This window comes from Carex rostrata, chromosome 3 (assembly GCF_964058835.1).
Source record: "Carex rostrata chromosome 3, lpCarRost1.2, whole genome shotgun sequence".
Lineage (NCBI taxonomy): Eukaryota > Viridiplantae > Streptophyta > Magnoliopsida > Poales > Cyperaceae > Carex > Carex rostrata.
Window position 1 is genome coordinate 11,129,578 of NC_135920.1, and position 26,347 is coordinate 11,155,924.

The 26,347-nt window shown below is 32.3% G+C and overlaps 1 protein-coding gene across 1 annotated transcript; it reads right to left on the reverse strand.

The window, feature by feature from the left end:
- Positions 1-495: 495 nt before the first annotated feature.
- On the reverse strand, positions 496-6,123 carry LOC144551466 (protein NLP1-like). Its single transcript, XM_078299431.1, has 6 exons — positions 5,901-6,123; positions 4,716-5,500; positions 3,651-3,698; positions 2,395-3,277; positions 822-1,914; positions 496-728 (listed from the first exon to the last, which is right to left on the reverse strand). Exons 2-5 carry the CDS (start codon positions 5,481-5,483, stop codon positions 1,097-1,099), a joined length of 2,517 nt encoding a protein of 838 aa, XP_078155557.1. The 5' UTR covers positions 5,484-5,500; positions 5,901-6,123; the 3' UTR covers positions 496-728; positions 822-1,096.
- Between the last annotated feature and the right edge of the window lie 20,224 nt (positions 6,124-26,347).

Here is a 26,347-nt window from a genome sequence, read left to right on the forward strand (position 1 = left end):
AAGTTTCTTGCTGTATCCTGTTGTCATGCGCTCTCCTGTGAAGGCAGTATTATGTAACATGGACTTACGAAAGACGAATTATTTTGCCAGACAATGGGCGCTCTCAAGAGGGCTTGGGGATCTGTTTTGCTTTCAATATTTCCCTGGATGATACCAGTTTAACTGTTGTAAGTTCACAAAGAGTGAAGGAACAACAAAACTCATAACGTAAATAAAATTTGGTTGGTACCAGTTTAACTTTTATAAATATTAGGAGTGAATGAACTAGTACTGCTCAAGGATGATAGGAACACTAATTTGGATGGTTAAAAAAATGGACCAGAGCATGCAATTGCACTATAAGTCTATAAGGTTGCAGTTGAACAGGTCGAGCAATTGCTTGTTAAATCAGTAGTACCAGAGAACACAATCTATCGCTTGTTTTAACTATTGCTGGTTAAATCAGCAGGACCCCGACCCCAAACACACAGAGAAAGAACAATTGTACAAAGCACATGCCCGTAATTTTGATTCAAATATTAAAGATTTATATTAGTTTTGAACGTTAGAACAAACTTGTTTAAATGTACAAGCTACATGATATCTCCTACTCTAAATTACTTTTGTGCTTGCTTACAGCTGTAATCTGGAACTTCCTTTGTACACGACACATATAAATATAAGCCGTTGGGATTTTGCCGTGATCAAATGAGTGCAAAACTGATTTCTTGTGTTGCTCTTGCTCCATCCTGTATCCAATTTTTTTCAGAAAGTTAATAAAACAGTAATACAGCAGCAGAAGTTGGTTGTTTACAATGATTAAAAGATACTTGCAGTCTTACAGTATTGCCTCCTGCATTTCTCTAAAATCACAGGTACTTGCAATGGAAAGTCATTGAGTGAAGTAGTAAACTGCTCCCAAAATTTCTTTTATCTTCAGTGAGTTGTATTCTCTTTTGTTCCCTCCAAGCACGTACATTGGACTTAATTTGTAACTAGATTGAAACGTGTCGATATAGATGAGCCATATCATCACATATTTACAGGAACACCTATATGATACAAAACTTGGGTTTTGAAATCCAAAACCATTGACAAATGTTGTAATTATTTCCACTCATGTCAACGCAAAGTGATCAAACGAAACAGAGAAGAATCCCTGAGATTGAGAACCGGGGAAGACTGAAATTCTGATTGAATGCGAACTAGAATTTTTGTACACATCCAAGCACTCATCCCAATCATCATCACAAGTCAGTAGGACCCACTCGGACTCATCATCCAAGTACTTCAGGTCAAACAAACCAGGGTCCGCCAAACCAAACCGCTTAGCCACCTCTTGTTTCAGGCCTTCAAAACCCATATCTGAGTGGAAGCGAAAAATCACCTTCTCTTCCCCATAAATCACTTTCACTTTAATAGAATCATGCTTATTATTCTGTTTCTCACTTGAAACTTCGCGGGTTATGGGTCTCAAAACGGGCGTGTTGTTTTCAACCAAATTTGCCCAAGTAGACAAAATCTTGTTCTCTTCCAAAGCAACTTCTTGTTTTAAAATGGGTGTGTTGTTCTCTTCCATATTTGTAATATTTAGAGGGTCCGTGCACGTTGGATAGCTGAGACTGGAGGTTGAGCTCTGGCTACAGGAGGAGGATGAGTTGGAGGCTGAGTTGCGGCAAGTAATATTACCATCTAGGGTTTCCTTTTGCTTCTCTGCAGATGAGGAGGTACTTTCCTTCAAGTGCTTTTCAGACCAAACTGACTTGGTTATGTTGTCGTATAGAGAGCTGAGCTGCACTCCTCCTTCTGGCCCATGTACCGAGTCTATGACTATCTGGAGCTTCTGTAAGGAGTGGCTGACCTTCTTGATCTTGCGTGACGGCCACCGTGTGATCCCGTGTTGCCTACAAATCCTCTTCAGTGTTGTCGGGCATACTGAAACAAAATCATGGGAGATCCTCTGTTAGTTCTACTTATTAAAACATTATATTATGCTTAGCACAATCTAATAACAATAAATGGTTTGCATTTCATCTGCTACCAATGAATATATAGTCATGGCCAAAAATGATACTGCCAATGTTTGCAAAAGCTAATTATATAACCACAGAAGTACTGTGATATAGACGACTTGCAAAATGTGGCCACATGAAAGCTTCAGTCGAGAAACTAAGCCTTAATTCAGTTTGATTTTGCCAAGCTAGCTCTACAATAATTAAATCATACTTGATCTAAGACTTAATCTAATAAGTAATAACAACTGCATTTAACATCATTTATCCTCATTACGGAACCAAACACAAAATAACTTCACAAAACATGAGACGTAGAGAGAGTTTACGGGTCGAAGTTACTAGGAGACCAGTGAGCTTAATTAATTACATAATGCAAATATAAATGAAAAAAGAATCATACCTCCAAGGTTCTTAGCAGCATCCTTCAAGCTTCCTGCAAAATGCTTCCTCAACTCTTCTAAACTTACACTCTTTTCTACTTTTGTCCACTTCTTCTCTGTTCCCCCATCACAATTCAAAAATCCAGGTTCGCCTATAACCTGGACCCCCAAATCCATCTCCTCTTTAACCGACAGATCCTTACCAAAAGCCAACTCGGAGAAGCTAATTTTATCACCACATGAATCCCAACCAGCCATGCCACTAAACACCTCCTGTGCATCCTTCAATGGACCCTCCGTTACACTTGTTCTAAATGAATCAGAACTGGCACTATAATTACCAAAATTCCCCTCCTCTTCCATCTCCTTTTGTGTGACGCCTCGCAAGCCATGGCAAGCTTGTTGGATTGTCAGAGAGAGGGAATTAAGCATTGATCTCTGCAATTCCAGATTTGTGAAATCGACTGGTAGGAAAAACTCAAGCACAAAATCCACTCGTCCAGTGCTTATGTGTCTCAGCCGAACTGCCACCGCCCCATGCAGATTAAACAATTTTGCATGGTGTGCAAGTGGGTATTCAACTCTACTATAAGAGGTCACATCAGGAGAGAAGTATGGTTTGTTGGTTAGAAAAGCACGGCCTGCTACACCTTCTCCTTTTAAAAGGTGGTGGTCAGAGCATGATTGGTGGAAGGGCAGGAAGGTTTCATCCTGAATAAAGGATGCCGAATCGACAGTAGAGATGCAGCAGGCGTAATTCTCGTCTAAGTGACGGGGCCCATACTTGCCTTGTTGAATGCAAGGCATCCAGGTTTGAGCAAGGGGGAGGTTGTGAGTTTCACATACTGATCTTAAAACAGTTCGGATATCTGGTAAGGCCGACTGGTAAGAGGTGTCGGTTAACTGAAAAAGGAAATTAAAGTATGATGTTGAAAAAACTTGAACTTAGAGCTAGGATTGCAGTACTTTTTTGATTAATTGTTTTAATTTGATCGTTTAATGCTTAATTGATACTCTTTAGGGATTCATTGCACTATTTAAGGTGAAATGCACAATACAGGCATAAATTTGGGCTAATTGCAAAGTTTCAGGTTAATTGAGGCATAATTTGGTATCAATTTCAAGATTGCCTATTAAGTATATGTTTATTTCTTGTGTTTTTCTATACAACTAGTATCCACTGGGATATTATTAAACAAAAGCAAGTATTTCGCAATACCAAGAAGTACAGGGCAGTAAGGTAAAATTTTGAATATCTAGTGTGGTTGCAAGATACCTTTAACCATGGGACCATTTGAACTTCACTGCTTTTAAGATCAACTGCCTGGATAAAAATATAATATGTTAAGAAAAAAATAAAATTAGACATGCGGAAGCTTGTAATGCAAATATGTAAATTAAGAAAAGGAACCTCCATCTAGAATTGTAGATCAAAATATGACAAAAATGACTTTATGCTTTTAAGAAAACTGGTCTAGCAAAAAGTAATATTTTTGTACTTAAAGAACAGATGATCATTATAAAAGAATAGGATAGAGAGAGGAAGAACACAAGCTACATAAACTCTTATTATTTTTTCTTAAAAAAAAAGAGGCATAATATGCCTGTTTCATTGATATGAAACCGAAAATTACAGTCTAAATCATCTATGTTATCTACTGACTACCCTGATCCTATCAAAAGCCCATTGGAAATATCCTTTTAAATTAATGAAATATTACAAAATAAGGTTTGACGATAATAAAAAGAAAAAAGTTGAAGTACGCCTCCCCCCCCCCCCCCCCCGCTCTCCCTACAACCCCCGATTAAAAAATTATACAAAAACGCCTCACGCACAAAAATAAAAATATAAAATAATAAAGAAAAATAGCTGAAGAAATGAAAAGGCTAATATTTCCATCATGATTAAGTAAACAAGTGGCCAAAATTTGGCAGAAATAAAAACAAATATGTTATATAAGATAACTAACTTTGAATCTACAAGCTAAGTATAACAAAAGTCTCTTAGACTTCAGTAAAACATCTAATAAAACATCTAATATTCTCCTAGAAAGCAAAGAAAAAAAAATCTCCTGTAAATTTTTCTGTTTGCAACCTAAGGCACACTGTAACTACACTAACGAAATCACAAGATAATTGTCAACTTCACACAAGAAAAGAATTGAAAAACAAACATAAAAATCACCCAAAACTAAGTACTGTTGGCTACTATTTCTAGTATTTGCTAAAATTTAGTCTATTTTCCACCAAAATTTCCTAAATGGGACAAAAGGAATTAACTCATATCAAATATGATACAAAATTCACAACAAATTCTCAAACAAGAAATTATCACAAGTACCTGAAGAGCATTGCAAATGCTCTCAATATCTGAACCATAATTAATTTTCCGTGTAGTCGTGACCAGCTCAATTACCCCCAAACAACTCCTATTTCCCCTTGCAAAAATTGGCAGAGCAATTGACCCCTTTATATCATAGGATCGCGCATGGCCGACTCTAGGATACTCAAATTCTCTAAATAGCCTCACATCTGGGGTCCACTCAGGCATGCGCCCGACAAAAACCCGGCCGGGTAACCCAAGCACCTGTTCTGACCTCTCATCAGCCGAGAAATAGAAATCCTTTGAAACCAACCGGTATTTCGCAAGCCTCGACGAGCTTGAGTCGAGTGTGTACGGCTGACCGATAGTTGTGAGCACTTTTTGGTCACCAATTGTTGTGGGTACCCAAATTTGCACCAAGAGTTCACGGCCGGGCTGGGTTTCCATTATGTATTTCAAAGCACAAGACAGACGATCTCTTATGCTAGTGACCGGACCCGGCGGTTGAGTAAAGGGTAATTGGTTTTGGTTTTGGGGTTGTTCATGAGGATCGTTTATGGTGTTGTCAAGGAATTCAATGGCAGGAGAGAGGCTTGGAAGTGGAAATGGGTTTGGGTCTGTGTCATCAAAACCCGACATGAGTTCATCTAACGGGTCAAAATCTGACATGATGTCTGGCATATCAGCCATGGTATTAATCGGAAATGGAGAGGTATACGTACCCGTATCTGCACTCCCACTAGCACTTCTTTCCATTGATGGATAGATATCTCGGTGCTGATTCATTCCATTATAAGATTTTACTGCAACAGAAACAGAGAATCATGAAAAAAGTTACAAGTAAGAATAATTAGGCAAAAAGGAAATGCATGTCAAGTCTTGCTGACATGAGAGAAACAGAGAGAATTTGAATCACAACTTTCGGTCAGAGAAGACACTAATAGAGCGTGCGACATGTAAACACCAAAAGGCTCCAATTTTCCTCTTTGCAAGTGGTAGATACATCAAAATCAACGGGGAAAGGAACCCAACAAAAAAAAGGAGAGAAAGGAAGAAAAAAATGGCAATAAAGAAAGTAACAGAAAAAAAAAAATACTAAAAAGAACCACCACTAATTCATGCAATGAACTCTGCACAAACAGAGGAGACCCCACCGTACAAAAAAGAAATTAAACAACAAATAAAAAGAAATAAAAGATTCACCTCTAGGAAAAAATTTCTCTTTTCGCAGGATATTTTGCAAGAGAAATCACTGAATCAGAATCTCAAAACCCCACGCAACAGTTTCGTTAATGGAACAGTGAGCTTGAGGTCCCTCTCGATTTTCTAGTTTGATGCGCCTCACCGCCTCTCTTTCTCTCTCTCTATTTCTCGTCTGTTTCTGGCCCCCAGTATTCATTCTCTTTCCACCTTGGTTTCTAATTAAATATGATGGAATCTCTCTTAATGCTTTGAAAATTCTTTCCCCATTTTAACCATCCACAAGTACCCCCAGATTTGTGAATGCATATCCTCCGCATTAAGTCAAAAGAGAATCTTTTGAATTAATGTATCTCAACCGTCTTATTTTAAACGGAACAAATCCGACTTTTGTCTATAACATAGATGTTCTTTAATATTAGTGCGGATTTAGTCCTCATGAATCTTAAAACAATTCGGATGGTTGAGATACATTAGTGCAAAGGATACGAATTCCAAATTTGTGACCAAAGCCTAACAAAACCAGGTTTGAAAATTTATTTTTACATGTTTTTGTAATAAATATTTTGTTACAAAATTATTGGAACGGGTTTATTTAATCATTGTATGAGTGTAGTTTTTTTTTTTTTTTCCCAATTCTCATTTTATGATTTATAACAATGCGGTTTAGGTCTTTTGCTGATGTGTGGGCCATATCAGATTTTTGTAGGTGTATTGTGTATATTTTCTTTGTTGAAAACCTAACAAAGAATAATACTAAAAATTTATTATAAATACTGTATGCTTAATAGAAAATAAATTATTTGATTTGTAAAACTAACATAACAATAACAAGATTAACAAAACATTAACTTGTGTTGAAAGATGTAACTATAAGAATGATAGATGCTAAATATATGAGTAGAGGCAGAACTATGCACATTGAATGGGATCAATTGACTCTCATTTTTTTTTTGTCAATTTTTTATATTTGTGCACAATTTTATATATAATTTAGAGTAAAAATGCTATAGTTATTGTAAAATTTTCTCTTGCAAAATATCAAGAAAAAAATTATCCTCAACATAAATTTTTTGTATGATTGACTCTTATATCTCATAGCTTGAAAGTTTGACTCTGTTTCTAAACATGAGAGACGCTAATTAAAGTTTTATTGAAACATTATTTTCTTCAATCCTACATAATAAAATTAACGAACATCACATATTTACAAAATGGATAAAATTAAGTGGGTTTGCAGGGGTAAAACTGGAATTTAGCCCTGGTGGGTAATTAATATATTTTCTGAAGGGTAAAGTGTATAACAGATAGGAGAGCGGTCTGACTGACAAAAACGGTGGTAGGTGTCTTGTACCACCTAATGGATATGCAAAAAGATTCTCTGTTTCTTTCGTTTGATTCAATGCATATACACTCGCTTGTGTAGATTCTTTACTTACTTGGGATCTTCTACACTTTACTTACTTTGGGATCTAAGATGACGAACCTTTCACCTTCTCAATTCCTGGATTGTTTACGCATACTGGACATTAAAGTAAGTTGCATCCAGAGAGGAATACAAAAAAGGTCGTACCGTACAAAAGTTACCAATCCCACGTCACCTCAACTTATTCGTTGCTTTGGGAGCTGCCACGGTGCGGCGAGTAAATTTCATTTGATGCTGTTCCAGGGTGGCAACGAGTTGGTTCGGTCTGAGCTAAATTCTAGCTCGGTTTGTTAGTTCTAGACTGAGCTATAGTCGAGCGAGTTGGATTTAAGATATCCGAGTTAAAATCTAAACTTGAACTCGTGACAAGTCAACCCGAGGTAACTCATGAGCTGACGAGCTGGCTCGCTGGATCTTGTTTTAACAAGAAAATAAATTATACAATTTTTTTAGATTGAGCTGAACCGAGCTAGACAGTATAAAATGCACACAAATGCATACAAATTCACAAATTGATGCCTAACCAAACTAGCTCGCGAGCAAGCTAGGCCCCAGCTTGAACTCGTTAACTTTGGATTGAGCTAGTGGCGAGCTAGCTCGTTAACAGCTTGGTCCAATAACGAGTAAGCTGTTAGCGAGCGAATCAGGTTGCGAGTCACGATCGAGGCACGAGCTATGAGCTTTTTTTTGCCACCCTATGCTGTTCCCTGATTAATGTTTGGTTTAGTCAATTATCTCTAATATTCACATTGTAGTCAATCAGGAAAAATATAAAATTTACAAGCTAAATACTAAATTAAGTCCAAGGTGAACTATAAAGAGAATATTATCTGAGTACCTAAACTAAACACCGACAAGTAGCGCAAAATTTAACATTGAGTCATCACAAATTTATTGTGCATTTTTATATTTAATTCATTGGAGCTACTTAAATAATTTTGAGTTGCTTAAGTATTTATTTTGTATCTTTGCCTTGATATTTAATTCACGGGAGCTTATTCAAAGGGGCTGAGTGGTAAAGGAAAATGTTGATTGACATAAAAAGGCTAACTACTGTTTTTTTTCTAAAAGAAAAGAAAACGATATATATATTTTTTATCCTTAACTAAAGAAATGATTGCTTCTAAAAGGAGATGACATGGACATTCATTTTTTTTTTTTTTAAAACTTGGTAGTAGCTACCAAGGTTCGTGAGGGAGAATCGAACTCTTAATCTTTGAGTATAACAACTCTGAGACATTTTCCTAGCCAATTGTGCTACCTCCCTTTGACATGGACATTCATAACTCCATAATTCTTGGGACCGCATGAATGGAGCCAAAATAGGAGTCAATGGTATCTTGTATTCTTGTGACGTGTACACTAATGTCAAAATGAATCACTGCTTAATTAAAATAAATAAAATTAAAAGATTCGTGGCCGGCTACTAGATGACGTTCTTATGTCATGTAAATTAATTAAGAGTAGTAAACATAAGATATTTATAGAAAAAATTAATCACTTTTTTTATCTGTCTCTTTCATTTAACAATGTATAGGCAGATTTTATTTATTTAATTTTTTCGTTCGGATGAAACGGATCTACAGTGACGTTAGCTCCATTGAAATCTTGTTTAATTTTCTCTCTTAGGCCCTGTTCGGCAGTGACTCCAATTTTTACTGTTCATGTGAGAAAAAAAATTCAGTCTGATTGAATTTTTTTTCCCACGTAAATAGTAAAAATAAGTTCAAAATTTTCACAACCCATTCCTTTGAGCCCGCTGAACAGGGCCTTACAAACAGAATGAAGTCGGAATGTTATGACTGGAGGATAGTAAAAATGTATTTCGGTTATAAATATTCTTGATAATTATTTAAAGTTAAGTGGTAATTAAGCGTACAATATTGTTGAGCATGATATTATATTATATAGATAAAAAAGTTAATGGTAATAATAAACTATAAAATAAATATTTAGTTAAATATATAATATTGAAGAACTTGCCATTAATTGAGAAGTAGGACTCCATCTATTTTTTTATTTTAGCAAAATTGTCTGTTGCAATATTAGTGTGACATTTTTCGCGATCTTTCTTAATATAAATAATTGATGTAATGTTAATATGTTAGCAACTATAATGAGAAATATAATTTATAACAATCAATGCTTCTGAAATTTAATTGTAGGATGATAAAATATATGTATTATTTTCCTTTTATAATCCCAAAATAATAACTCTTTCAGGCAAGAACACCTTAACTTCTAACTCTTAAGTCTTAATAGATTGTTTGCTACCAATGTTGCAACAGTAAAATAATATTTTAAATAGAGATTATATTTGATTTTTAATTTTATTATTGCGTTATTATATCAACAATTAAATTTTGATTCCGTGCAATGATTGATTTAGTTAAGTTATAATAAATATTTGATGAAATACATTTAGGAAAAGAACTCATGACTCGAACCTATTTCAGATTCGACACAAACCTGACTCATTCTCAAACAAGTTATAAGTATTTATCTACCCAAATTTAAAATACTAGACCCAAAGATTCGCTATTAAACTAGATTCAAATTAAAATTTAAACTCCACTTGGTTCGAAACTAAACAAGTATATGAATTAAAATCCGGAATCGAGCACTTTTAGAACCTCTAATTACATTATGGATGTTCAAATATTGCCTTTTATTTGATCTTAATGCTTTAAATTTGTTATATAATAAGATGTAAATTTCTTTATTAGAATAAGTCTTGCATATTTTTTTTGGGTCTTGACGTATGCCTGTAAATTTTAAGATAGTGATTTATATAGCATTTAAGTTTGTGTTTATGTGACTTTTTTCTTGTGGAAATTAATATTCATAACAGTAACTGTGCTTTCTATCCGTTCATTTTATTGATTTGACTCGTTACAACTAGAGCAACATGGTATCATATACTGTGACCAACAAAATAATAATAATAATGGCCAATGAATAGGCAACACGTGGAATCACCACTTATCTTTCATTCTCTTTCGGATGATCGGTGGGTCCAACCACGTACCTTTCAATATTCTAATCTTCTGCATTTAGAAAGATGGACAAATATTTATTCTAATTCAAATTTATTATTTAAAGGATAGAAAAAGAATTTCTTAATTTTAATAAGCAGCTCCAATTGAAAATTTCTCTCACTTCGGCACTGGCCAAGCCTAAAACGCTCTGTTAATATCCGCACAAAGCATAAAACCGCTAGAAAAACCTTGCTACAGAAATTACCACAGCGTGACGCCACAGAAAACCGGGAGTCAATTAGTGTCATGGGTTTAAATGGAGTTGATTAATGATAAATTACTTCTTTTCACGTGATAATGGTGGTCCAAAAAGGCACTACTAGTTTGTTTAGGGTGTTCGGTCAGATCACTATTCACGTGGGAAAAAAAAAATTCAGTTCAACTGAATTTTTTTTTCCCACGGGAACAGTGTTTTTCAGTTCAAATCCCGCGTCCGTGCCCATTCCCATTTGTCGGCCGAACACGCCCTTAAAGATTATGTGGAATCAGCAACAGAGAAAAAAATTAGAAAAAAATTAGAAAAAAAAAAGGTATTAGGTCCGGAATCAGAGGCATTAGGCAATGATGCAAGGAAGTGGGTTGACTACTTGACTACAAGTACAAATTATTGGTTTTTTTTTTTCCAGAAACCCTAGTGTATATTTAAATTTTATGATATATTCATTTCTTACTATAGATATAATTAAAATATGAAATATATAGATATATGTTCAATTTTTAGATGCAGCGTGCATTAAATTTGACTCAATTTATATTTTAATTTATCATTATTGTAAAACTATTAAAACTCTAATGTAATTTTTTTTAATTATTTGATTAAAGATAATTTTTTTTTTAAATCATCTCAAATTTGATACACGTCCTATTTAATTAATAAAAAAATATCTACAATTTTAATTTTTAAATTTAAATAACATTGTTTTTATTGTATGTCATATATGAGTTGTATTATATGTAGATATAATTGTTGGAAGGGCTCTTTATTATCTTTAGGAGGTCGAGTTACTCTTTTAAATTCAGTTTTGTCAGCGATTCCTTTATATTGGATGTCTATCTATAGATTACCTGCAAAAATTAGGCATAAAATAGATAAGATTAGAAGGAAATTTTTATGGCATGGGGGTAATTCTACTAGGAAAAAATATTCTTTGGTTGCATGGAATGCAGTATGTAAGAGTAAAGACCAAGGTGGTCTTGGTATCTTAGATCTGAAAATTATGAATAAGGCTCTTCTAGCCAAGTGGTGGATAAGATTCCATGACAATTCCATTACTGGTATATGGAAAGATATTCTTCACTGTAAATATGGTTTTAGAACTACTCCTTTTGTATGTTCTCCTTTTTGGAGATCTATTCTCAAAGATCATGCGGTAATTAATTTAGGCCTTAATAAAGAAATAGGTAATGATAGAACAACTGTGTTTTGGTTAGACAGATGGTTTACTGAACATGCTTTGCAACATTTATATCCCAATTTGTTTTCAATTGTTTATAATAGGTTTATTTCTGTGGCAGATGCTTTTGCTAACTCCTTCTTACAATTGTCTTTCAAGAGACAACTTACGGGTATTTACTTAGTAGAATGGAATGCTTTGCAATTTCTTTTTCAACATTTTACTTTATCTGATCAGCTAGAGGATAAGCTTATATGGCGTTGGTCTAAGGACGATAATTTTACTGTTCATTCTTTTTATAAGTGGTTGGAATATGGGGGAATACCAAATAAAGAGTATTCAACCATTTGGAAATCTCATATGCCTTTGAAAATAATTTTTTTTTTATGGTTGGTTCGAAGGGACAAAATACTTACCAAACTCAATTTAGCCGCTAAAGGGTGGCAAGGGGATACTACGTGTGTTTTTTGTGATCAACAAGAGAGCACCGATCATTTGTTCACTCAATGCTCTTTTATTAGATTAATTTGGATTTGGATTGCAAATCATAATAATTTTGTTTATAATTGTCATACTTTAGATGAATTATGGCTGATTGATGCTTCTATCCCTTTAAAAGATAGACTATTAGTTGAATTATTGAGAGGGGTTGTTTTATGGATCATTTGGTTGGAACGAAATAGATTATGCTTTAATGATAGTTCTCCATGTTCTATTAGGGTTATTGGTACTAAAATTATTTCTCTTACTCAATTTTGGTGTAAATCTAGAGGGGACAATTCTTTCTTTAAATTAAATCTCATAATGCCTTTTGATGTTAAGGATCTCCCAGATCTCATTCTGTTGGAGGAAGAAAGATGTCCTGATACGACCCAAGTGATGGACCTTCCGTTGTCCATGTCCCAGGAAACACCAGTGGAAGATATGCAGGGTTTTGGCAATGGCAACCCTCCATCTCCAATGTTTGGAGAAGAGGAGGAGGATGGAGACCTTTTAGATATGTAGTACTTAGTTTTTTGTGTGCATGTTATGTTGTTTAGATATTTTCTTAGGCTGCTGCCTTATGTTTTGTGCATGTTATTATGTTTTTGCTACTTTCTCATGTTGCTACTTTTGTTTTGATCTGTTGTAAAGACTTGCCACATTTGATTTTGGTACCAATTTTAGGTACCAGATCGATTGTGCTAAGGATTTTGATTTCAATGAAATCGGTGGTATATACCACTATTTTTCAAAAATATATGTAGATATAATTACCCAACCCCCAAAATATCTTAATTTACAAAAATTACCACATATAGTTGTGTCACCAGAATAGGAAATTACATGCATTGAGCTAATTAATTGGTTCAGATAAAACTAAGTATAATCTTCCCTTCAAAGATTTAAAAAATTTATAAACCATATCCATAGCTGTACTTATTGAACTCATTGAGATAGATATAATTTTTTTTAAAACACACTCCCAATAACGCGTCTTCATACTAAACAATAAATGATTGATGCAAACTAAGTCTAGATCAACACCTGTTCTTCAATGATAAGTTGATTTTAGATTCCAGAATTTTAATTAATGTAAGTTATCATGTATGTGATCTGTTGGTGCAAATTAATGCTATTGTTGAGAGCAAATTTATTGGTATTTCATAATTCTATACATGTATACGTATATACTATATAGGCATATAGGCCTTCAAGCTGTCACCTAGTATGAAGTCAGTTCACATGACACTTATTTAATCACACTATTGGTGAGTCATGAATATAGACAAATTTTAACCAGTTAGCATCTATGTATACGTAGATATGATAAAGACAATTCGTATAATTTTCTCTCTTCATTTATTAGATATAATCGCAGCTGATTCAGTGGGCCGACACTTTATTTCCTTCCAACAATAAATTTGTTTTAGTAGAATTAGAGTGTTCTTTAAGTTAACTTAAAACTTAGCAAATTAATTTGAAAGATGGTTTTAAATAGCGCACTATAGTAACGCTATAGCATTTTCGAATCATAAAAGTTATGGTGCTATAGCACGCTATAGTAGAACAATAGTAGCATAGTGTTGTTTTTTTTGTCATTCTGCTATGATGCAATAAATGCTATTTTAAACCTTTCAGTTTAAACGATAAATTAAAATTATTAAAATCAATCTGCTTTACGAGAAAAACATTTACATACAAAACGTATAAATCTTTAAATTAATTTAGTATACGTCAAGTTGTAAAAACGATTTATCATTTAATTTTAGTTTTAATGTATTTATGTTTCATTATTTTTTAACGTTTTAACTTTATACTAAATTAATTAGAAAATTTATTAATTTTATATGTAAACACATCATTTTTTAAGTAGATCGATTTCAACCGTTTGAATCCGCCATTTAAAATCAATATGCTAGATTTTGATTAAGCTCTTAATTTTTTTGATGATCATAAAAACACCATAGTTCTACTCTAAAAAAAAATATTTTCATTGAAAACTGATGTTCTTGGTTTAATTTGTTTCAAAGCATTCAGTCTCCATCCATTAACAGCTATCGGTTCCAGTTGGCGAACATCACTTGGTTGACTACTTAGTGGTATTTGCATTTCATTCAGACACAACAACTATTTTTCAATATTATTTTTCATAGCTTGCGTTTAGAAGGGTGCCTTTCCTCCGTTTATTGGATTCTTTTAGCAGGATTAAAGATCAAATTAATTAACCAAAATAGTTAGACAGTAACAAATTTGTAATTTGAAAATAATTCCACAAACTCTAACTTGCTAGATTTGTATATAATATAGAGAGCAAAACTAGGGTGTGATGTGTTCACCAAGAGGGTTTGGTGAGCACAACTAAAAAAGTATATCGGATCGGCTTCAAACGACGAATCCAAACCGTTGAAATCTATGTACTTCATGAGTGATGCATGTACATGCAAAATTTTGAAAGATTCGAATTTATTTGCTACAAAGTCAAGCAGTCAAAGAAATGATGAGAAAATGAATATATAAAACAACTTATAAAATAATTTATAAAAGATTCATTTCTTTGACCGCTTAACCTTGTAGCAAATTAATTCGAAACTTTCAAAATTTTACATGCACATGCATCACTCATGAAGTACATGGATTTCAACGGTTTGAATTTATCGTTTGAAGCTGATCTGATATACTTTTGGAGTTGTGCTCACCAAACTCTCTTGACGAGCACATCACACCCTAGTTTTACTCTAATATAGATATTATTTAAAATATATCGTTATTTTACAATATTTAAAATTAAATTAATCGCATCAAATTTGCAATTTGTTTTCCTACTAGTCAGATAAAACATATTTTTGTAACAATGAAAGACCATAAAATAGCACTTGTCCCCATATCATGTTAATCATTTGATCAGATTAATATTTCTTTGATAGCAATTTTGCTTGTTTGACCATAAAATATAGCATGATATTACACTATCAATTAAATAATATTAAAATTCACAAACCATATATTTTTTTTTTTTACTTTTTGGTTGAAGTCTAAATAGTACTTAAAATTTCACCATATTTATTAATTTTGCTTTATGAATGGATGTATAAAAATGAAATAATCATCAGATTGAATGAGACGAGTTTAATTTGAACATATATATAATATATACGCATTTCTAATGGCCGCAACTTTGTTGATAGATTTACAAACTTAATTATAAGCTGATGTTTCAAAATAGCTCGTTTGATTGTGTTTATTAGATTTTGTTAATAAAATAATATTTAAAATCGATTCCGAATCAAAATGTGCCAGTCATGGTCAAGCTAACACAATCCTTTCGCAAAAAAATATATCAAAAATTCAAAAATCGAATCGAATAATTCACTATTAAATAGGATAGGTGGATGATTTTGCATATCTTCATTCTCTCTCCTTCTACAGCGTTGTTTAATAATCATTACTTAATTGCCAAATTGAGGTGAGCATATTAGAAAAAGGAAGATTGTTGTATTGCTCCCATGATTTAACAATTTTACCCCTTTACCCATTACATTAAATGTGTTCATGACAATAAAAGGAAATTCAACAATGAAATGTACACAGAGAACACCAAAACAATTTATTTGTAAAACTAGGGTGTTCTTAAGCTGACCAAGGTGTTTGGTGAACTTAACTCCAAAATGTATTATATCTATTTCAAACGACAAATTTAAACCGTTGAAATCCATCTACTTCACAAGTGATGAATTTACATGCAAAGATTTTAAGTTTTTGAATTATTTTAGTATAAAGTCAAGCGGTCAAAATTAGATGGTTTATAAGTTAATTTTAGTGCATTCATTTTTTGACCACTTGACTTCATACAAAATTAATTCCAAATTCTAAAAACTTTACATATAAATTCATCACTCGTGAAGTAAATCGGTTTCAACAGTTTGGATTTATTATTTGAAGCCAATCTAATATATTTTGGAGTTAAGCTCACCAAACATCTTGATGAGCTTAAGAACACCCTAGTTCTACTCCCATAATAATACTCATGACCATGTATTTTTAAAATTTAATATACATGGAACTATGGCATTTACTATTTTATCACTAGGACTGAGAGCATGTCCGAAAACCTAAAATATTACGTATAATTATCCGTATTCGTATCTACTTTCGAATCGAAGTTTATTTGTATTTGTATCCGTATTCACAAATTATTTGTATTCAAATATTTGAATCCGTAAAAATTCAAATACAAATCTGAATACATACTATAATATCCGATCTGTTTGCATCCCTTAATAGCATCTCCATCTCTGAACTTTATAGATTTCTAATCTAATGTGGCGATTTTTATTCTAATTTCATAGATGTATTCTAATTTCTTATTTAGAAATTATTGAACAAATTTTCTTATTAAGAAACTGTTTATAAACATCATACTAGATGATTTACTCAAATTATTTAGAATACATGATTTCTAATATAACGTGGCTAAATAGAAACTCTAAAATTAATTTTAAAAATGTAAAAACTTAGAAATTTTAGCGACTTTAATTTCTAAAAAGTAATTAACAGTTCTTTAAAAATTTATTTAAATTACTGAAATGGAAATGCTCTACAAAACTTCAAAGACACTTTCTTATCATTACCTTTATAAGCATATGTAATAATTCTTCCAAATGAACTCTTTTCAAATACCGATGCCAAATTAAATTCAACTTGAGCCGCAGAAGTTAACAAATTTAACCATCAAATTATAAATAAGATTTTGATTAGATTGCATCGTGCAGCTGGCAGAAGCTTTGAATACCGAAATTTTTATTATGGTAGATTGATTATTTATGGAGGGCCGCAAATTGGCTTAGAGGTCTTCAAAATTTAAATATATTCAATCTTACAGTGCATTTTTTGTGCTTTGGAGTAGTGGTTTGCTAACGGATTACCCGTTAGGGGTAACGGGTAGGACGGGTAAAGGGGTAGGCCGGGTACGGGTAAAACCCGTAACGGGTAGACGGGTAATTTTCCCAAAACCTCTATCCGGTCCGTTTATTACCCGTACCCGTTGCGGGTATCCGGGTACGGGTCCGGTCCGTCGGTTTTTTTTTTATGTTTTTTTCTTTCTGTTTTTTTTTCTTTTTTTATAATTTCTAAATAAATAAAATTTGTAATCTTATATATAAAAAAAAACGGTTGAGGTGATCCGGGTGGGTCCGTCCGGGTTTGATTTGACCCGGACTGGGCCCCTCTTGAACCGGCGGGACAAATTAAAAAAAAATTGAATTTTGAAACGGGTCGGGTACGGGTAACGGGTAACGGGTACGGGTAGACGGGTACGGGTACAACGGGTTTTTTTTCAAATTAGGTTGTCCGGTCCGTTTATTACCCGTACCCGTCTACCCGTTTGTACCCGGGCAACAGGTACGGGCCGGACAAAACGGGTTGAACCCCTAACAGGTTTAGCAAACCACTACTTTGGAGAAATTCTAAGCCAATCTACAGCCTCTCATAAATAAATGAATCGCAGATTAGCTGTGCGATCCCGATAAATATCAAAATTTCTAAAACGGAAACTTTCAAAACGAAAGTGTTTTGATTTTTTTTTTATTATGGTATAAAAAAAAAAATCGGCTTTGAATAAGACCGTATGCAAAATCCTTGGGACATGCTCCCTACCTTTTTGCACGAACCACAACACAACACATCTCAATTTCTTTCTTTGTCAAAAAAAGAAGAAGCACGGATTAAACAAAAATAAAACATATAGCCAAACCAAGTCTGAAAAACAGCACATCCGTTTCTGGAACTATTGGAACTTTTTTTTGTTTATCCAAAACAGCACATCCATTTCTGGAACTATTGGGAATCTTTTTGTCTATCCTGTTTAATTATTTAACAACTCTTTACGTATATATATTTTTTGAACTCATCCGATCATATATAAACTTAATTAGCGCATGCATCTGTGTGCGGATTCAAATCTGTGTGCTGCCTATCAGATACAAATGCATTGAAACAATATCTTAGACTGACACATCGGACCCCTGTCATATGGTTTACAAACAACTGATTGAATTTTGGGTTTTGAACAAAATCTCATCTAAAACTGAACTTAAACGTTTAATTTGCATTGAAATTCATGCAAATATATTTAAAACTTGATTGTGAGAGAACATAAGTTCAAGTCCTACCTACTATATTATACATTTTTACATTTAATTTTTCAGCTCCCTCCTCTGAATTTTGTAGTTCTGTTCCTGCACATGCATTAAACAATTTACACTTCCGGACTTAGATATAAATATAAATGATGAATAACAAGGCATGAATGTATAGATTCGCATATATTTTTAACTTCATGCATTCAGGAAATAAGTATAGAGTTATTAAATAGTAAATTATTGTAATATTGTTGTTGTTATATTATGACTTGTGAGGAATGCTATGATAAACACATTTTGTAAAAGAAAATTATTAACTATTTTAACCGTCCAAATCAAGCAAGGATACATATGGACTTTATTTTAAAGAGTAGTTTTTTTTATTTTAAAAAGAAAATATTCACTAACACCCTGTTTGGATGGAGAGTAGAGGAAGGAAGGGGAGATGAAGAATAGAAGGGAATGAAATAGAAAGGAAGATTAATATATTTAACATCTTCGTGTTTGGATGATTGATGAGAGAAAATAAATTTAATTTTTCTTTCCGTCTTATTTCTTGTTTGGTTGATTAAAATTTAGAAGGTTAATGAGAAATTTGATGGCTGTTGTAGGTTTGTGATAATTTTTTTTATGAGAATTATATTAGTAAGATATAGAGTTTGACATTTGTGTTATTTTTTCTAAAAATATTTGCAACAAAATTATTTTCCATCCGTTACACCTCAAATTGAGAGGAAAACCGATTCTATTAATTATAATGATACAAGGTTAAACCTTTCACTTCCGACATAATTTTGTCAACCAAACACGATTCAACGGAAAAAAAAAATTTCCCTCCCTTCCTGTACTCTCCATCCAAACAAGGTTTGATGTGCACTAGGCTTGATAAGCCTTGTTGTAGCACTCAATTTTTTCTTTCCTTTTTATCTTTATTTATTCGAATATTTATAAATAAATATTGTAAAAAAATGACACCATTGGTGTCCTGATTAATGAAATATGGAGGCTTGACCTCTACATTTCTTCTTAAAAAAAAAGCATGGATTCGTAGATAAATTCCAATTATATTAATTATTATTTTTAGAAAATTTCAATAACATGACATAACCATTCAATTAAATAAGTATTATAAAAAATTAACCTAATGCTATTTTCAATTTTATTACGTTTCATTCCCCTGTTTTAAGTAATTCTCCTTAGTTAATTGTCCCAGCCGGCACAATAACATAACCAAATTTATAGAAATATATCTCACTTGCAAGTTGTAAGAGCAACAAACTGAGGAAAAAGAAAAAAAACTTCAACACTTTTTCAAGCAACTTTTGTAGTCAGATTTATTCTGACTTTATGATAAAATTTTGTTGATATCATAGTTCTATATTTAATCAGAGTTTGGTGTACTGTTCCTTTTTTATTTTATTTTATTTTTGGTTTAATCCAAAAGACTTCATGCTGGGAAAGAGAAATAAGTGTTGCTTATTGGGAGACAAAGGCTAGGGAAAGCACGCCTTGCCTGAGCAAGCGACACATGACAATTGGTAATTAAAAAGGGTAATATAAACCAAGTTGTGATTAATTTTACATGACTTATTGAAGATTGGTGGTTGAATGATTAGACCTAACACAATTACTCTAAAAATAAATTAAAGATTGCAGCTAATACCCGTCAAGCAGAAAGCATTATTTATTGATTTATTATTCAGATATTTTACCCCCGATTGACAGACAGGTTGCTTTGCTTGGCATCTTTGAATCGCCTTTCAATATCAAATTTGGCCAAACAAATTGCACGTATGCTCTGTGTATTGTACGCGCGCATAACCAAATATAAAGGATAACTTAGTTAGTGCAATCTGTAATTGTGGTGTAAAAAGTTGTCTGCAATATATCGAGTGGCGACATTCTTGGTAACTTATTTAGAATGTGGGTCTCTATGTGAGAGAATGAACTCTACTCCTTTTCTTGAGAAAAAGAGGACTCTCCTATTCTCCAATTCGAACCGTTCAAAATCAATCAAACAGCTTTATTTATATCTGATTTATTTTAATATATTATATTGATATATAAAAAAATGTAATTAAAGCCTTTTGATCGATTTTGAATGGTTCGGATTGGAGAATAGGAGAGTCCTCCTTTTCTCAAAAAAAGAAGCAGATTGGCTTCCCTATGCGAGGGAGGTATAATTTTATAGCTATCTTTGACAATCTAACAAGTGGCAAAGCAATATTGAACTAGGAGTATATTTGTCCCTTAATTTTGAAAATCAGGTTTAGATTTATGTATAATCGGACTAATGTTTACTCTTGATTTTTTTTTCTACTCCTAGGGAGACAACCCACAGTCTAAATTGGTTAATTCACCGTACTTTGCAGTCCATTAGTCGTACTGGTAATTGTTTTGTCTACTTCTGATAAAATCCTAACTACGCCTCTGAATATTATAATAATTTTTATTTTCAAACATAAAATAGTTGATCTGAAATGTTATACTTGATCTCCATATGAAAATGTCTTTGGAGATCAAATTTTATATTTTAGAATTTATTAATTATTTTTTAGATAAGTAGAAAATCATTTAATCTAAAAATTATGGACCATCTCATGTAGTGATTTTCTATCTATTTAAAAAATAAGAAATTTTAAAATATATAAAATTTGATCTCCAAATATATTTTTATATGGAGATAATGCATAATGGTTCGGATCGGCTGTTTTAACTTTGAAAATAGAGGTATACATCCATAGCATGAGTCGATTCATAATATGCATATCATAGCCTCACTCAATTTTTAAAATTATCTTGCTTATAATTTTTAAAATTAATTTGAAGTAAAGTTGGAAGAAGTAAATATAACTAGAGGGGAGTTCAAATGCCTCCATGTTTTTGTGCCTCCATCATGCCTCCATCTCTCTCCATCATTTTCATATTTCAAACAGTCGATCCGAACCGCTCAACCTAACCTCCATACTAAAATATGTTTGGAGACCAAATTTTATATTTTTAGGAATTTTTTTACTATTTTTTTAGATAGGTACAAAATCAGTAAATCTGAACCATCTAAAAACAGTATTTTTGTACCTATCTAAAAAAATAGTAAAAAAATACCTAAAAATATAAAATTTGGTCTCCAAACATATTTTAGTATGAAGGTTAGGTTGAGCGGTTCGGATCGACTGTTTGAACTTTGAAAATGATGAAAAGAGATGGAGGCATGATGGAGGCACAAAAACATGGAGGCATTTGAACCCTCCTCATATAACTATGTTATTTTACATGTAGAAATTGGAGTCTTAGTCATCATCCTATCTTCCGAGCATTGCCCAAGAAAAGTTTTCTGATCCACAATAGTTTTTTCCTACATTTCAGCACTTGGTGCATTCTACTGTTTTGCTCCGTCTGAGCAATATTGTTTGAGTGAGTCTATGGTACTATGCATATCACAGGTTGTTACCGTGCTACGGCTCTATATTCGAGTTTTCAAATTCTAACGGTCGATTCGAACTGTTCATCTTGTTCTCCATATTAATATGTGTTTGGAGACCAAATTTTATATTTTTTGAAATTTTTTTTACTATTTTTTAGATGTTTAGAAAATCACTTGATCTGAAAATTCTGGACCATCCAAAAACAGTGATTTTCAATAAATCTAAAAAAATAGTAAAAAATTTTAAAAAATGTAAAATTTGGTCTCCAAACACATATTAATATGGAGAACAAGATGAACGGTTCGGATCGACCGTTAGGATTTGAAAACTCGAATATAGAGCCATAGCACGGTAACAAATCGTAATATACATAGTACCATAGACTCACTCATATTGTTTTCAGCCGAAATTTTTATTTGTAGCACAACAAAAAAAAAAAAAAAAGATAAACCAATCTGCGGCCCATTTATGGAATTTTCATATTTATCCGGGCCGCACAGCCAATATGCGGCCCATTTATGGAGGGCTGCAGATTGTTTTAGAGGTCCCCCCAAAAGCACAAAAAATGCACTGTAATATTGAATATATTTAAGTTTTGGGAACCTCTAAGTTAATCTGTAATCCCCGATAAATGGGCCGCAGATTGGTTGTGCGGTCCGGGCAAATGTGGAAATCTCAAAATCTAGAGTGTTTAATTTTTTTTTTATTATGGTATTTAAAAAAAATCGGCGTTTTCAGTTCATACCCCACTAAAGAGTCTACTGTATATGTCGTTGTATGTTGATCATAAAAAAACTTTAGTTAACACAAACAATATGTGAAATTACATAGATGAGTGCAAAACGAATGTACAATTAGATTAGGATTTTGCTTAAATAATTAAAAAAATCTCCATTTTACGTTATTTTAGTGATAAATTAATCGGAATATTGTCGTAGTTTGGGTTTAAATTAAATGTAAATATGAAGAAATTAAACGAAGGAATTTTGAAGAAGATAATGTCCATGAAATGAAGTGAATAACAAGACAGATTTTTTGTTGCGGATGACCATATAACACACTTGCGGGTCGTAGTTACCCTTATGGATTTTGAGTTTTAGTGATGATTTATAGTTCCGATCAACTTTGATCTCTCCTGAAATTTTTTTTGCCTCTCTGGATGTTTGATTTCTAATTCAGGTTAAATTTAGTGTTAAAATCAAAATAAATTTATTGAATTATGATTGGTAATTAGAATTATAAGTTAGAGCATCATAAATTACAAGTCAAAACATTGTTTTTTTATCGAATGCTCAATTAGTTAATGAGTTTAAATAATTAGCTATTTAAATCCAATTCAATATTTTTTGTCCCCTGATGAAAATTCTGAATCCGTCCCCTGATCGTAGCATAGAGGAATATATGCACAAGATGGAGAGAATCAGCTAATTAACAAGAGCACATCTCTCTGTTGTGGGATGCAGGAAATTTTTGTAGGCCACCACAGTTAACTACATTGATATTTTTTATATTAAGATGTTGTACTTGTTTAATTTCATTATTGTATTAATTTTGTGAACCGATGACAGACTAAGTACGCTCTCTTAGAGTTAATTAAGGACTATAACCCGATACTTAATTTAGTTTTAATTAATTTTACTCTAATTTGAAGTTACGTTGTGAATTGATTGATCATTTGAGCTTTTGGTGTATGGATGTATGTATGTATGTATGTGATTTATATTGGAAAATAATTAGCCCGGCCGTTTAGGTGATAACCACAATTACATGCAATTAATAGAGATAAAATTTGACCTAGTAAGTTTACGCATGCATAAAATCTTAGGAGACGAGACGTCAAAGGTAAACTTAGGAAAATAGATGAGGTACCGACATGAGAAATCCAATTGTTTAGGGATCCGTATCATCCCATGTAACTGACTCAACACAATTGAAAGGGACGGTCCAGATTTAATTTTATCCGGTTCTTGTTCAAGATGGCTGAGGGGAGATTATTATTTGTGCTTTGAGATTCGTGCCAAGTTAAAAAAAAAAGAGTATAATTTTGGACCATCTGATTTAATTGTACTCGGTCCGGTAACCTGAGAGGATGTGAATTCATTGTTTAGGCAGACCAAAACTTGAACTAAGGTTTTTAATTGAGGTATTGAGAGGAGAATTCTAATACCTAAGATCATGTTTGGTTGTGAATTAAAGTTATTAAATATTAAATTGCTTACTCTATTTTACTCCTCGTAATTTACATCTTGTTTGGTAGTTTCTATCATGATTTAAATTAATTCACATGAAGGAATAAGATATTGAAAAATGAACTCAAATCTATGATACTGAGCCTGCAGCAGGTGAAGTGCAGAATAAGTTAATCCACATGAAGAGGTAAAATAACTTACTCCATATTAGCTCACATTTTACTTTTATTTTACTTCTCATTTTACTCCTTAAGCGTGGAATAAGAGGTTTACTCTACCTCTTACTCCACAACCAACCATGGTCTAAATAAGCTAGAACTTTAACTAATAAAAGAACTTGTGTGTTTAGAACAAACAAGTCATAGTGGAATCCTTGACTAAATAGTGTGGTATATCATGGAAAAGGATGATGCTATTAAAGAATTATAAATCCTCAAAAACACCAACAACAGATTTAGGCTTGAATAAAATAGTTTAAACTATAGTTAAGTACTGTGTTGAACCAAAAATCCTAGAAATTAATTCTTCTCCAAATCGTTCCCCTTACTTTGAACTAGAGATTTATTAGTAATTAGTTTTAATTTAGGACCTGTAGTAATTAAATCTCACAAATTTTTGATTTGTTGTGAAAAATTAATAACTAAGTATTCGAAAATATTCTTGCAAAATACACTACAACAATAAGTTTATACGCTTGCAATCAGACGTTTTTATTTATAGATAATATTTCTATTAGTACTTCACTTGCATAACGCACCATGCAATATATTTTTACTAAAAAGAGTAACTTTTAATTTACTAGCACGATTAAAATTTTATGAGAGAAATCATCATAAGTATGTATAATTAATTAATTATGTGTAGTGCTTTAAAATGCCTCTGTATGCATATGCTTGTGCTATACATATATAAGAAGTATTCACTACATATTCAATATGATATTTTTTTTTTCATATTTTCATCTTGTTAGGTATATAAAATTGATATTATTTTATAGATCTAACATTAAATTAGTATTTCGTTGTATTTTATTTTATTTTACTAATTTTTCATTATTTAATCTGCAAGTTGGAAACATTTTTGCGTATTCTGCTGCAGATAAAGTGGCGAATTTGCGCGCTACCGTATTTTTAGAACATTAATTTCATCTTACAAATATATTTAAATTACTACAAAAAAAATATTTTACCCTATATAGAAATAAAAGAAGCTTCTGGCGAGCAGACGAACTACGTGGAAAGCATAGCAAACATTTTTTTATTCTCCATTTAGCCAGACGGTTGCATCAACATGTTTTACGGGGTACATCATGCTCACACTTTCACTAAACGACAAAAATGCGAATGAAGCATATTATTAATAACAAGAAAAGTATATTATATTATAAGTTTATTTTGCGTGTGACGAACATATTATTAATAACAAGAAAAGTATATTATATTATAAGTTTATTTTGCGTGTTTTTTCGTCACTCAAACGCAACTTGCAGAATTCTCACATTTGATTCTTTGAAAGTTTATTGCGTCCAAAATTAAAACCTCTCCATCACTACTAGCTTCTTGTCTGAATATTTAATAAGGTTATAATTATTTTTTTATTTAAGTCGTCTCTCTCTGATCTTGAAACATTTTTTAACGTTAATCGAATAATCAACGGAGCTAGATTTTCGAATTATAAAAATCAAATACATATGAGATCAATCATATAAAAATTTTCTACAGAGAATGAGATTAATTTTACAGTTTCACAACTTTTTACTCTTAACTTATATAAAAAAATATATAAATACATTTTTTTTTTTTTAAATAAAGAGATCAATTCACCACCATGTCACTTTCTTACATCCGCATCCGACGGTACATCTTATAACGAGTCTGAAAGAGTAATTCAAGAAAACACGCGGTAAATTATTTAATAAAAGAAGGGACCATATCGATCAATTTTTATGGGAGAGAATTTGGCAACAAATTATTTTTACAATCTTGACAATATCTTTTCATCATGCTAACAAATTTAGAAAAACAAAAATTTATGCACTTATTATTTTCATTATAGATATCAATTTTCATTCAATTTTTTTTTACAAGACAATTTTCATTCAATATTAGTATCATTTGATCCATCAAATTATTTAAAATAAATATATCTTTGTAAATTTATATAATTTGATGAACTGTGAAACTTCATATAATTTAATTACTTACAAGTATATTATATGATATGTAAAAACCAGTGTTCTAAATAGCGGCGCTAGCTATGGCATTTTTGGACTCTAAACGCTAAGCTATGGTATCAAAACGTGCTATTTGAGCTACGGACTCTATAGCGGTCATAACGGTCCGCTATAGCCCATAGCGT

Bases quoted from the DNA above. Each gene is read 5' to 3' on its own strand.
- LOC144551466 (XM_078299431.1), bottom strand. From the start codon at position 5,483: ATGAATCAGCACCGAGATATCTATCCATCAATGGAAAGAAGTGCTAGT. The intron at 3,699-4,715 runs GTACTTGTGATA...ATTTTTATCCAG, and splicing joins GCATTTGCAATGCTCTTCAG to GCAGTTGATCTTAAAAGCAG. The intron at 1,915-2,394 runs GTATGATTCTTT...ATTTTGTTTCAG, and splicing joins TGCTGCTAAGAACCTTGGAG to TATGCCCGACAACACTGAAG.